At 41.9% G+C, this 13,234-nt stretch overlaps 2 protein-coding genes across 6 annotated transcripts in view; both read left to right on the plus strand.

Annotated features, from left to right (window-relative positions):
- Positions 1-282, plus strand: part of ITGB6 (integrin subunit beta 6) — a 37,152-nt gene extending 36,870 nt beyond the window's left edge. The window contains exon 15 of the mRNA XM_013960514.2: positions 51-282. Within this exon, the coding sequence (XP_013815968.2) occupies positions 51-152 (102 nt within the window). The 3' untranslated portion in view covers positions 153-282. The remainder of the gene's footprint in view (positions 1-50) is intronic.
- Positions 283-9,976: 9,694 nt separating this feature from the next.
- Positions 9,977-13,234, plus strand: part of PLA2R1 (phospholipase A2 receptor 1) — a 46,672-nt gene continuing 43,414 nt past the window's right edge. For all 5 annotated transcript variants that reach the window (XM_067299136.1, XM_067299139.1, XM_067299141.1 and 2 more), the window contains exon 1: positions 9,977-10,094. In XM_067299136.1, coding sequence (XP_067155237.1) covers positions 9,986-10,094 — 109 coding nt within the window. In that variant the 5' untranslated portion in view covers positions 9,977-9,985. The remainder of the gene's footprint in view (positions 10,095-13,234) is intronic.

Below are 13,234 nucleotides of genomic sequence, written 5' to 3' on the forward strand. Positions count from 1 at the left end.
GGCAAGATGACATGCAGTGACTTGCATTTCTTCTGTTTGTTTGTTTTTAGGGAACAAATCCACTGTACAAAGGCTCAACAACCACTTTTAAAAATGTAACTTACAAGAACCAAGAAAAGCAAAAAGTGGCCATGACTGCAGATTTCTATTAGCACGTCCAACGCTACAAACTTAGTTTCACTGGCAGGAAACTTAAAAACACTATTTTGCTTTTATTTCTTCTCAGCTGATTTTGTGGTATTTGTTTGTATGCTGCAGTGGTATAATAATTCTGTTAGAGCAAATATATCTTGTGTTGGGGAAACTATAGATATTAGTACTAAAAATTAATAGGAATATTCAAAAAACAACTTTAATACTAAAGCCCCCCCAGAACTAATCTTAGAAAGATGGCATCACCAATAATTTTAATTTGCTCATTAATAATGAGGATTAAAAATTATCATAAGTAAGCCTATTTTTGTGAACTTAAGTATGTACAATGAGTTTTATATTACCTTGTTCATCCATGCAATGCTATATATTTGTGTTTAGGTATGTATTTCTACCAGTTTATTTGGTGGGCTGGTTTAAATTTAAAAAGGAGAAATTTTTCATGAATGCTGCTTAAACTACTGAGGTTAGAGGTTCTTCATATCAGCTGTGGGACTGAGTAACTTTTCATCAGAAACGATTAGTGTTATGGCCTGTCTTGTATGTATCTAAGGTATCTAGAAATACTTCCTTCCTAATTCTTCTCTCTTGTCTTGTTTCCCTCCTTCCATGTCCTTGAATCTCTTCCTGTCTGATGTTCTTTAAGAATCCACTCCCTGAAGTTATCTCAAGGAAAGCTAAATCAAAGCCTTATTGGCTTGCATAGTTGTTTTCCATTCCAGGTATAGACTGCTTTTTGTTTTCTTTCCTTTGAATTCTGGTAGAGAGGACCCAGAACGAAATATTTGTAAATTAGAGAACCCAGATGAGAAACTTTAAACCAGAGGATTAGCAAAAGAAAAAGTCTTTTCACCATTTCCATCCTATTTAGGCACTCAAAATAAACCTCTCGTGGGCTGCTGCACGAACCCTTTATGTGCAGGAAAATTTCACACACAAACAAAGACTTAGTATCACACACAAAGACAGTAGTCTTTTGTTGATATATCCTAAATTATGAGTTTTTTTTCAATGCCCAGCAACCAAACCATTTATTCGGGTGAGAAATAATATATTCAGCACTTTTTGGCAGGTTTTTCAAACTAGGCAGCAAGTAGAACTATGAATTTCATTTGATATTCATTTCCGTGACACTAATGAGGATTTTTAAATCTCAGTTTTAACTACAGTTATTAATGACTTGTCATAAATTGTAATGCTGTTATCATACACATCACTAGGAAAAAAAAAAAATCTCTCCCCAAATCAGCTAACATGATGGCATAAAAATGACAGTATTGGACTATTTTAAGCTAACAATAATGTAGTTTACTTCTTAATATCATTTTTCCTCTGTATTTTTTAATATTCTGGAATAGATGGTCAAAATGTACATATGAATGTACATGAAAGAGAAGGATTAGAAAACCAAGGTACATTGACACATATCACAGACTAACCAATTATGTACAATCCCTAAGGTAAAGCATGTAGTTGATCTAAAAAACTTGATATTATCCATTTTTCAATAAATATTTACAAAGTCTGTGCAACTTCAGTTCAGTCTCTATATCCTTTGCAGTTATTGGATGTGAGACTGGTATTTTAGATGCCTGTTTTAGGGCCTGATTCAAAGCCTATTGGAGTCAATGGCTACAGATGAGGATCTAGTTTCAGTGAAACTATTAGTTTTGGTTTACAAAGATTGTTTTGTTTAAACAAACTGGTTAATACTGTCTATTAGTGGATTAGAACCTACATTATCTATTTCTGTGCAAAGAGAAATAAACAGTATCAGATGCCTTTGGAAAGAAGGTGATGCTGTAATCACGTATGAAATACAAAATGATTGTGGTGTGAAGGAAACGATGGCTATCATTAAACTGGAACAGGCTAATTACAGGTTCATGTCTGTACTCTTCAGTACTCTTGCATATCTTGTAATGAAAGCTATGCACAGACAAAGGCTTGAATCTGCAGTCCTTCCAGCCACTAGACTCCCACAGATGTCAGTGCAAGTTATATATGGTACCCAATCCGTTTTCCCTAGCACATGAATAATCTCACTGGATGTAAAGCTGGCCCCCTGGAGTCAGTGGGAGTTTTGTCTCAGACTCCACTTGGGTCAGGATTGCTTAAAAGACTAGGGGAATTTGGATTTAGCCTATGGAAAATAGCTGTTACTTTTTTTTTTCCAAGTAAAAGTCATCAAATGACAATCTTTTTATGAAAAAAAATTATTACTTCTGGAGTAATAAACATCTATATTTTTTATTAAATACCTCTTAAGTTCTGTTTCTGAGATGGCTGATTCTGCAGCTCAATAATGGGGTTGAGACCCCTTCTTCTGTAGGTCAACCGTTTCAATACTAAATTACTTTTCAGTATTCCAAGGTTTTTACTGAAGTTGTGTTCACATTTCACATAAAACTATTGGTGATCTACATTCCCTGTTCCTACAGGAGATTTCATTTCACAAAACTGCTCAAACTGTTCCCATCATTTGTATCTTCTGTTCATCAGCAAAGATCCAAAAGGGTATGGAGATAATATTCACAGTCCAATTAATCCTCCTAGCAATCTTCCTGCAAATCATTAATGATGTACAGAAGTCAGGCAGTATGTTTTGCAATTTCCCTGCTCTGATTGTGCTATAACTTTCCTGTGCATCTTCAAAATTGTCAGAATGAAAATCACTCAAATAATTCATCAGAAGAGAGAAAACAGAAGGGCTTGGTGAGAAAGGCCTCTATCATTGAGGGAGATCCAATAACTAGTTTCATTCATATGAGCCATTCTTTTAACAGCATTAATTTAGATATTACATTTTGACTAAAATCCTAGATTTAAAGAACTTTCAAGGTCTTACTTGGCATTTGCCCTAGAAACAAGAGTGGTGTTCATCATCTTTGTTAATTGTATTATTTTTAACTTGTAGCATTTGTATCAAAATTCTTTTTTTCTTTCCTTTTTTCCCCACCAAATTATGAGTGGGTTTGTGTGTGGTGAGTGGGATGGAAAAGTCTTTCTGCTCTTTTCATGAGTATTGTTTTGACCTGAGGCTGGACCTTGAGAAAGGCCAAAACATTTTTAATAGAAATACTTCTATTCACTGAAGAGTTAAACTAAATAAAAGAATAATCATCAGCAATTTTATTGTATCTGTGTATCTTTTACACCTTGCAAAATGGTAATTTCAGTAATGTATGTTAAATGGATAATTTTTCATTTGATTTTTAAAAGCTGCATGTTATCCTGTATTCTTATGTCCAGCTTGCATTCATCTTTGTTTTGTAATTCAGAGAGTGGGTAATGAGTCTGGGACACAGGACTCAGATGTCAAGTGCAATACTCTCCATGTGCTGTCTATCATAATACAGTAATCCTTGCTTGTTTTCCAGTGGGCATAAAGGAGTTATTGCTCCACAAAACTGATTGCACATAACCTAAAGGAAAAAATCAGAGAGACAGTTTTATCTTAGTCCATTTGCAAGAGGCAGGTAAATCCCCTTAACTTGTTGTTGTGAAAGGGGGATTATTTAACCTTGAATAAAGATTGTAAAATTGAGTGATTTTTTTTTGTTGAAATATACTTTCATTGCTTTTTCTTCATTTTCCGTTTCACCGTGTGACCTTATCACTATTTCACATGACTTGATTATTCTTAGCAAATTTCTCATGCTTTGGCATACCCTAGAGCTTATTTTACTTTTTTTTTTAACACAGTATATGAGGTTTAGCATGTCTGGATGTTCTTTTGTTTTACTTTTTAAGGAAATGAGTTAATGAGTTAATCTTGCAAGCAACTCATTTCTGGAAATATGATTGACTATTCAAGGCATTCTTTTTGTATAGTGATCCCTGAAGTGCATAACTTGCTTAAAGCTAAAGATTCATTAATTTTGGAAGTGTAGTAACAGCATTACCTTTTTGGAACTACATGGCAAAGTGCCTATTTTCCGTTTAATCTGAAAGTTAATACTCCTTCTCCTCCTGTAATGAAAATTCATGCGTTTTGTTGTCTTTGCTCCTCGGAGCAGGAAATTAGCATCCTCTACATCTTTGATAGAACTATATTTAAAGTCTATTGTATTCTCCAGGCACATGATAAGGGCACGTCCTCTTGCATTTCACAGCGGATTGTGAATACTGAAATGGATATGATTGTATGATTTGTATACCTATGATGTGTAATTTAGAACGTATTCTACATGAAGTCTATACATATTCATTTTTGTTGGTTTCTATGAATGATTCATGCCTAGAAACTTTTTTTCTGTGTCTTCAGTGAAGTACATATCAGTTCATGCTGAGAGATATCAATGAAAGCACAGCAATGAGACCGAGTATAGTTAAATGAAAAGGCTTTTCCTTCTCAAGACCTTGTTAGGTCAGAAGGTCCCTTGAAGCTGCTAAGTTCTTGCTTTTCTACCAATCAAAATACGAAGAGCAGAGAGAACCAAAAATTGTTTTTCATTGCAATCTCTCCCTTCCTCGTGTTATTTATACTACAGCTTACATTTATTTTAAATTAAATGGGATAACTTAAAACTGTTTCAAGAAATTTCTGTATTCAAATAGACAAGGTTCTGAAAGCACAATATATTTTTCAAATGCCATTTTTCCACAGGGTAAGTTTTCTCAACAGTAGTTTTTTTCATTACTCTCCAAATTTGGATAAGGTAGGAGGGTAAATAAAACCAAGGTCTTAATGTATGAAGAAACAGGAAATTTTTATTTGGTGTTCAGCAGTTGGATGTTACCTGTGTTTGGAAAAGCACGCACCACAAACTTCTGGCTTCAAAGTTAATAACTAGTTCAAAGACAAATTGTCTCTCCTGTTGATCTTCTTAGATGAGTGGTTAAAACCTGCTTCCTCTAAAACTCTCAACTGACTTAAAAATCAGACCTATAGTTATAGTATAATTACCAAGTAACAAACCTTCAGTTGCTTCTATTTTAGATTACGGTAGATTTGAAAAATGACAGACAGAAGAAAAACAAAACCAAATAACTCCAATAACCTTAAAGGTGTTAGAGAAATTAAGCCTAAAAAGATATCAAACCAAGAAAAGTATAGTTCAGATTAAGTGCTCTAAAAATCCTTAAAATCAATGAATCATTACAAAAATGTCTAATCCCCCTCACTCCCCTTCAGGGTCTGCAGGGAAAGTCCTCCATGGTAATGTGTCATGAGCCAATGCACAAGGCAACAAGCAAATGAACCATGGTCAAACAACAGAATTTGAATTTTTACAGCTACAGTGGTCTGTACCTCTCCTGTTCATCCCTGAGTGCTTACAGCTACTGCTTCACACCATCAGGGGCAGCAGCTGCAAGAAACCAGCTCAACATCTCCCTCCCGTAGATTACAGGTTCTAGATTCCAGTTCTTATGCTTTCTAAGTCTGGCAAATACAGAGGTTAATCAGTAGCGCTTTATCAAAATGAGATGCTTGTCACTGAATACAGTTACTGTGAATAATTGGTCCATTTCCCACACTTGGCCAAGCAAATCCCAAATGGTTCTGCTTGTGAAGCTGTTTGCATATGATTAAGAAACACAGAGAAAAATATTGGTCTCACGGGTATGTTTAAACCCCAAAACAAAAGTGATGAAAGCTTTATGGGATTTATATTTTTTTTCTAAAATACCTGCCAGGCAGTTAGATGATGATCTGATCAGATTTTTTAAAAAACAGAGCATCTGTAGAATGTTGATCATAGTATGGGTAATTTTTGGCATTGATTACAGTGTCTTGTAAGTCTGTTCAGTACATGAATCTACATTCTAATATTAATAGTTTTTCTTGGGAGCACATTAGCTATTCTTCTGTAGCAAACCTTTGCAAAAATTCTGTCTTATTCTAACATTGATTTCACTATAATAGTACTAACAATGTGAGTCTCCCTGTATATACCTTAATGGAAACCATGTGCATTTTAAGCATTCTGACCCCAGATGAGCAAAGTGCTGAAGTATGTCAGTCATCTTATAGATTTCAGGGGGCATATGCAAAGGCTTAAAGTCATTTTAAGCACATAAATTGTCAAAATTTAAGCATCAGATTAGCTTCTTTGCCAGATTTGAAGATTTAAGTTAAATGCTGAGGTCAGTTACATGACAGAGTTCTTGAAATGCTTTAATCGGTGCATCAGCTGTACATTATGGCTCTGAGTTCTGTAAATCTGTGCTAGAAAAATATTTCTGCAAAACGTGTCTAGGTATAGGCCATCAAGGACAATAAATTCAGACTTTGGTCAGCTGTAAGCAGAAGAAGTTAACAGTTGCATGAAGACTGCAGACAAAAATAGAGTTCTGCTGAATATTTGCTCTTTGCATACAATTTCCCTTTTTATGGTGCCAGTGTGATTGAGTTTTGTTCTACCATTCCCGTCAAAGTCCTGACTAACATGGCTCTTCTCAGGAGTTCAGTAAGGTGACCAGATGAAAATCAAAGAACGCTGCCTTCCCAACAGGGTAGCTTTCCTTCTCTCAAGGAACGCAAAAGAGTATGTCCAAAGGGTAAGAGAGAGCCACAGCAACTTCTGTGCTGCCTCAGCTTTCCTTGCAGAGATGCTGACAGCATGTTTGGGATGCTGCAAAAAACTCTTTACATCCCTCATTTTACTCACTGTCCTTCTGGCCCTGCTGCTGAGATGCCTTTGGAACTGTAGTAGATGTAATTTATAAACGTACGTGTGCTTCGTTTGAGCTGTAGGTAAAGCTATGCTAAATACCTGTTTTTACTGTGTATGTATTAGACAATGAAGTGAGGATTTGCTAAAGCCTTGAATATGGGAAAAATGCATATAAGGAGGGCAAATTTTGTATGCAGTACTATCTGCCAGGCAGTTAGATGATGGTTTTATCAGATTATTTAAAAAATATAGCATCTGTAGACTGTTGAGCATAGTATGTGTAATTTTTGCTATTGATTACAGTGTCTGTTTAATAAATGAATCTACATGCTAATATTAATAGTTTTTTCCTGGGGAGCACATTGGGTAAGTGTGCAAAGTGAGAAAAGGACAAGAATGGCAAAAAAATGATTGTATTACTTGGAAGGGTGAATGACATACCAGGTATGGTTGTGCCAAGGATCTCACAAGGGGAAAGAAGAAGTAAGGAGAGGCCTTGAGAAGCTAACAGGAAAGGGCAAGAGGAAAGTCCACATTAGACATTTTGTTTTATTGTAAGTATTGCAATATTTGATTTTTTCCCTTAAAACTACCTGGGAACTGTGATTTTCAGAGCAAAGCAGGACTTAGGAAAATGGCTCTGCCTGAAAAAAATTTGAATTATTGTTTGCTGGGCACAGCTGATGTAAGCAATGTTGGTACTGTTTTTGCTTCCTGGCTATTTTCTGTTTTGTTATTCCCATGTTGGCTGGGAGGAAAGACATGAGAGACCTCTCCTTGGGGCTTGAGCATAGGGACAGAGATTATTGCATGGGAAGATGCTGCACACGCAGCATACTGGCTCTGTGTGCTTGTGTCTTGGGAAAGCAATGGGTTTGAGAGCAAATGCAACTAGTGTGAATTTGATGAGGGCTTGTATTTGTAGATGGGGCCATAGTGAGCATTAAGTTAGTATCTGTGTAGGCCCAGTACAGATGTCTGACTTAAGGTCTAAACAGAGATAGAAGGAGGTAGGTAAACTACTAAATACGGGTAGAAGGTAGAAGAATACAGGTAGAAGGTAGAACATTAAATACAGGATTAGTGAAGGTAAATAAGCTGAGACAAGTGCATATACATATGGGGCAGCTATTTGTTAAAAGACAGAAAACAGAGATCAGCTGAGAAATGAAGGGAAGAATGATTAGAAAAAGTGACTTCAGACAGAAAAGGAAATAAAGGAGACAGGCCTCTACAGAAAATGCCTTAAAGGAAGACAGACAGGTAAAGCTTAGAAAAGAAAAATAAAATACAAAAATTAAAAAGATTGAAAAGTTACAAAATTTAGTTTGCAAGATAATATAAACAATGTCATCAAGTCTACTTCAGAAAATGCTGCCAACCAGGCTGGTTTTACAAGCCACTATACCAGCAAAGATGTTTTATTCTGATAATTAAATTGGTATAGCTTAGCTATAAATACCCAGACCAATGTAACTGCAGCTGCACTAGAAGGGATTTGCCAGTTTAGTTAGAGTAGAATAGATCCAAGACACTAAAGAGCTGTTTAGTCAGAGAGGAAAATCTGAATAGCTAAGGAAAAAAGCAAGCAGGAAGTAAAACTACTCAGAATTAATAAGTTGGTAATTTGTGTTTAGTAAAATATTTGCAAAAATATTTTTGACATGTTTGTTATTAGTAATCAAAGATCAGAATGTATGTATTTTGGTCTTACAGAAATGAGCAGAAAAATCATCCTGTGGTGGTGTTTTTCCCCAATGCCCAGAGCAGCCTTGTTTTTGCTCACTGGGGCACCTCTGTTTTTAAATGTAGTAACCGCGGACGCAGCGTGATCTCCCCTCCCCGTTCAGCCCAGAAGCAGGTTCTGGAGGGAGAGCGCTCTTCTCCAGAGCTCCGTACTCAGAACTGTGGCCAAACACTCCTGAAGGGATTAAGGCAGCTCAGGAATGGCCAGATCTTCAAAAATGGCTCATTAAGAAGCCTGTCTCTAAACATCTGACTCTTTTGGAAATTTGCAGCTTCCAAGAAAAATATATTACAGTTCCTTGACAGTGGCAACCATTCTGTCTTTTAAAGTCAGGCCATTTTTAGAATAGCTTGTTCAGCACTGTTTTCTGCTTGTTTGTTCTTCTGTGCCAGACATTGTTATCATCTGTCACGCCGGGAGAACAACCTCCAGTTTATCTGCTCATTTCTAAGTGTTCGGCTTCCCTCACTTCTCAGTTCCCAATTCCTTCTCCTACCAAACTACTGATCCGAAGCTTCCCCAAACCCAGCAGTTTCTGTTTCCATCGTTGTATCATGATAGAAGTGGATAAGGTGGAACAGAAGTTAATGGAAATACAGACTACATTTTGGTTTGCTTCAACACTGTATATTTATTTTATACATTTATATATGTACTTATATAGCATATATAAAAAAAATTAAATTTATAAATTTATATATTTGTCTGCTATGCACAAAGAACAATGTGCCAATATGCCTATGCAGATTAAAAATGAACCAGACTGCTGATTTCAGTAAAATTGCCCTACCTTTAACTCAGAGGTTCTGCTTCTGACTTTCCCTGTGCTATTCATAACTTGTGTAAGACCAAGAGAAACTCAGCCCAAGTGGGGCAGCAGCTACTGAGACCATTCCACTTAGACTATACAAAACGGGAGGAGGGAATTATTCTTCCCCATGCCAAAACTTAAAACGATCTGAGTTGAGCCGCTGGCCTAGCTAAAAACCAAGCCCCTGGATGGGGTGTGCGGATGTATAAATGGCGATGCCAGTGACGGGGCAAAAACTAGAAAACGGGGACTGTGCTATCAACAACCTCCAGCGCCTTTTTTGCAATTTTCTGGCTCTTTTTCAAGTGCGAGTAAGTCGGTTTACTGGGTTTAACAGTGTGTTTCCACATTAAGAATGAGGGCTATGCAGCTTTTTGGCCACTCGATCCCACCGCCCCCCTCGGCCGGTGACCCAGGCGGCCGCTGCTCGTCCGCGCGGGCGCCCGCGGGGGGCCCCCGGCCCGCTGCCCGCCCGCCGGGAGCCGGGGCCGCGCCGCGCCGCGCCGCGCCGCCCCTCCCCTCCCCTCCTCCCCTCCCCTCCGCGCCGGGGTGGGGTCGCTCCTCCGCCCTCCCGGGGGCCGGGCCGCGCGGGGCCGGGGCCGGGGCCGGGGCAGGGGCCGCGGCGCGGCGAGGAGCGGAGCGGGAGCCGCGGCGATGCTGGGCGTGCGGCTGCGGCTCCTGGCGTGCTGCCTGCTGCTCGGCGGCCGCGGCCTGCCGCGGGGGGCCGCCGCCCTCAGCCGCGACGAGCTGCCCCCCTTGCGCAGTGAGTGAGGCCGCGGGAGCCCGGGGCGGGGGCGCGGGGCGAAGCGGAGGAGCCCTCCGCCCCCGCGCAGCGAGGCCGCCGGCCCTGCGTGCGGGGCTGCCCGCCGGCCGCCGGCGCCGGGAGGCGGCTGCGGGCCGCGCCCGGAGCGGGAGCCGCTGTCCCCCGGCCGCTCGCCCGCTGGCGGCGCCGCGCCGTCGCTGCGCGCTGGGCGCCCTGAGCGGCGGCTCTGCGGGGAGCCCGCGCCGGCCCGGCGTGCCGCGCTGCGCTGCGCTGCTCCGCTCCGCTCCGCTGCGCGCCCCGCCGGCGAGCGGCCGGGGCTGCTCGCGCCCTGCGCGACGCTGCGCTGCGCTGCCCCTCGGGGCACGTCGGGGCGGGCGCGAGTCTCCTGCGCCGAGTTCCTGCGCCTGGCTCGGAGCCAGGAGGGTTTGGGCAGGCTGGGGGTGTCGCTCCGGCTGGGTGAGGGGCTGAGGGGGGACGCCTGACCTGCGTGAGCCTCGAAGGGGGCACGTCTTGCTCCGTTCTCTTCCCGTGTTTTGGGAGCATATTATAGACCTTCTGCTGCCTGTTGCTTTCCTCTCCCCCGGAGGGAATACAGATGGGTTTTCCTGGTTCCTGATAAATTCCAGCTATTTTCCTCATTACCACATAAGCAATGCCCACTGCTTTTTTTTTTGGGGGGGGGGGGAGGAAGTGGGAGGTGAGGAGGAAGGAAACGGAGATAACTTGTACTCCTGGCTTTGTCGCACCTCTTTATTCAGTATTGGCGGTGCTGAACCTAAGTAAACAGGAACTCGGAGGGGCTCCTCCGCTATCAGCTCTCTGTGGCCTCGCGTTCGAATGAGGCTGTGCTTCTGGATCTTGGGTTTTTGCCACCTTTTCCTTGTACGGAGCAGGCCTGGATGGTGGGAGCAGAGTTGCTTCCAGAGGGCTCCCTCCATCCTGTCAAATGCTGAAGTGTGGGATAACTCCTTTTTGCTTTGGGCCTTGTGAGCTGCCCCTAGAGGCTCTTTGCCGCAGGAATCCTCCCCGACGCCAGGAGCTTTCTAACAAAATCGATATGTGAGGGAGTCCCAGAAGCGGTGCCCCAGGCCTGACGCTGCCCTGGCGCAGGAGCGGGCTGAACCGGGCCCACGTGGAGCTCACTGCGAGCCTGCCAGCTCTCGTGTCTGCCCTGCCCCTCGCGCGGGCGCTCGTCCGGCTTCTTCGTGCCAGCACAGTGTCCCTGCCAGCCGCCTGGTGCAGCTGGGGAACGGAAACCATGTTCGAAACCAGGCTCTGTGGCTCAGGAGTTGTGGTCTGGCCATCCTTGGCATGCAGCGGCTGCAGAGCGACGAAGGAAAGCACGTTATTATTCACGTCCTCCATCTGGGTTGCCTGTGTAGCCTTTTTAAGACCCTTATCTTTCCTCAGCAGCCATTACAGCCCTTAAGAACCTTATAGATGGAGGCATCCAAATGTTTTTGCGTATAGAGGGTTGAAAATCCCTCATCTCTGGGTGTTTTTTTGCATCCCCTTTCCGCTCACCCTGGGGAAGCTGCCCCACAGGAGCTGCTGTGTGCTATACAGGAGAGCGGAGACAGGCTGGGACGTGCTGAGTGGAAGCCGCTCGTGAGCAAGACCACCCTCTTTAAGTGTGAACTCCAGTGTCACAGTGAATTAACCTTATTAATCAGTGTTTGCTGGTGCTAATGACACCCCAGCTCCCTCTAATTTTGCAAATTAGCTGCCTAGTTTGTTGGTCAACCAAAATAAGGCTGTTTTCAGTGCTGTAAAAGGGAAAAGATACTCCCTAGCATGAGAGAGAAACCCCTCTTCTGCCCATGTGGTTTGTGCCTGTAGATAGGGACCATCCCAGCAGTGCGGCCTGTGGAGGACTGGGTGGGGTAAGAAGATTGAAGCCGGCACAGACCATGCAGCTTCAAAGAAAACTCAGAAGCGAAGGCCCAGACAGGGTATCTGGCGCAAAGCGTGGTCTGGTTTTTTTCAGTGACACAGACACAGAGCTGCGGGAATAGGACGGGCTGCTGAAGGAGTGCAGGAAAAGCACCTCGCTCTGCCCCAACAGTGAGGGGCTTAATGTAAGGCAGCTCGGAGATGCTTGGGAAATGCCAGTCTCCTGTCTGTGTTACATGGCACTGTCCCACTGCGCCTAAAAAATCTTTATTTTTTAACGCTACACCTAACTGTAGGTGTGCAGTGCACCAGACCCAGGATCTGGGTGTGCCTCTGCATCTCATACTTCAGATGTGGGCTATTTTGGTTTGAAAGGTTTTTTTTTTTTTAGTTATTATTATTACTGCTTCAGGATGCTAGGGTTAATGAATTGCAACAGATAGCACATGTGGAGAAGTCCTCACTGTAAAATTTCAAGGCAAAATGGAAATGCTACTCAGGTTTTCAACAAATAATCTCATGAGGCATAAAATAAGTTTCTCGGCTATCATGTGAGAGGAACTCCGTGGGTTAACTACCCCAGGATTTCAGGCTCAAGGATATCACTAAACTGATACAGGTTCATCTTTTGCCGATTTCCAGTTCCTCAAATCTTCTCATTTTTCAGTGTATGTACTCAATTAAACATTTGTTCCGAAGACATTAAAACAGCTGACTTTTGTTCACATGCTTATAGTGTGATGTCACATAATTAAGTGAATTTCTACACGACTCCAAAAAAGCTGGAATGTCAGGCTAAACCGCGTGACATCTGGTATGGCCCAGGATAGTCATGTATGGATGAAAAATATGTATCCAATAGTTAAGACTTTAACTCTTGGCCACTACCTCTCATGACTGAGATAAATCCTACTCTTTTTGTATCCTATTTACAATGCAAAATAAGTTTTCTGCCTCTAGAGTTACAGAGAGTGAAGAATGAACATAACAGAGAATATGGCAATTTCAGCCTTAAACTTTTTGGCTTTTCCTTTAATTGTAATCTCACTCCCTTCACTTTCTACAGAAAATTATTTTACAACATACAGTATCACTTCTGTTGGACTTGCTGTAACACTTGAACCTGTGTTCTCCATTACTGAGTATTTCTTGGTGACCGGTGCTTTTTTTGAAAATGGCTAATGTTTTTGGACACCCGATTTTTTGGATGTCCAACTTCAGAAATATTACATAGCCTTATGTTTCTG

This window comes from Apteryx mantelli, chromosome 6, assembly GCF_036417845.1.
Source record: "Apteryx mantelli isolate bAptMan1 chromosome 6, bAptMan1.hap1, whole genome shotgun sequence".
NCBI classification, from domain to species: Eukaryota; Metazoa; Chordata; class Aves; order Apterygiformes; family Apterygidae; genus Apteryx; species Apteryx mantelli.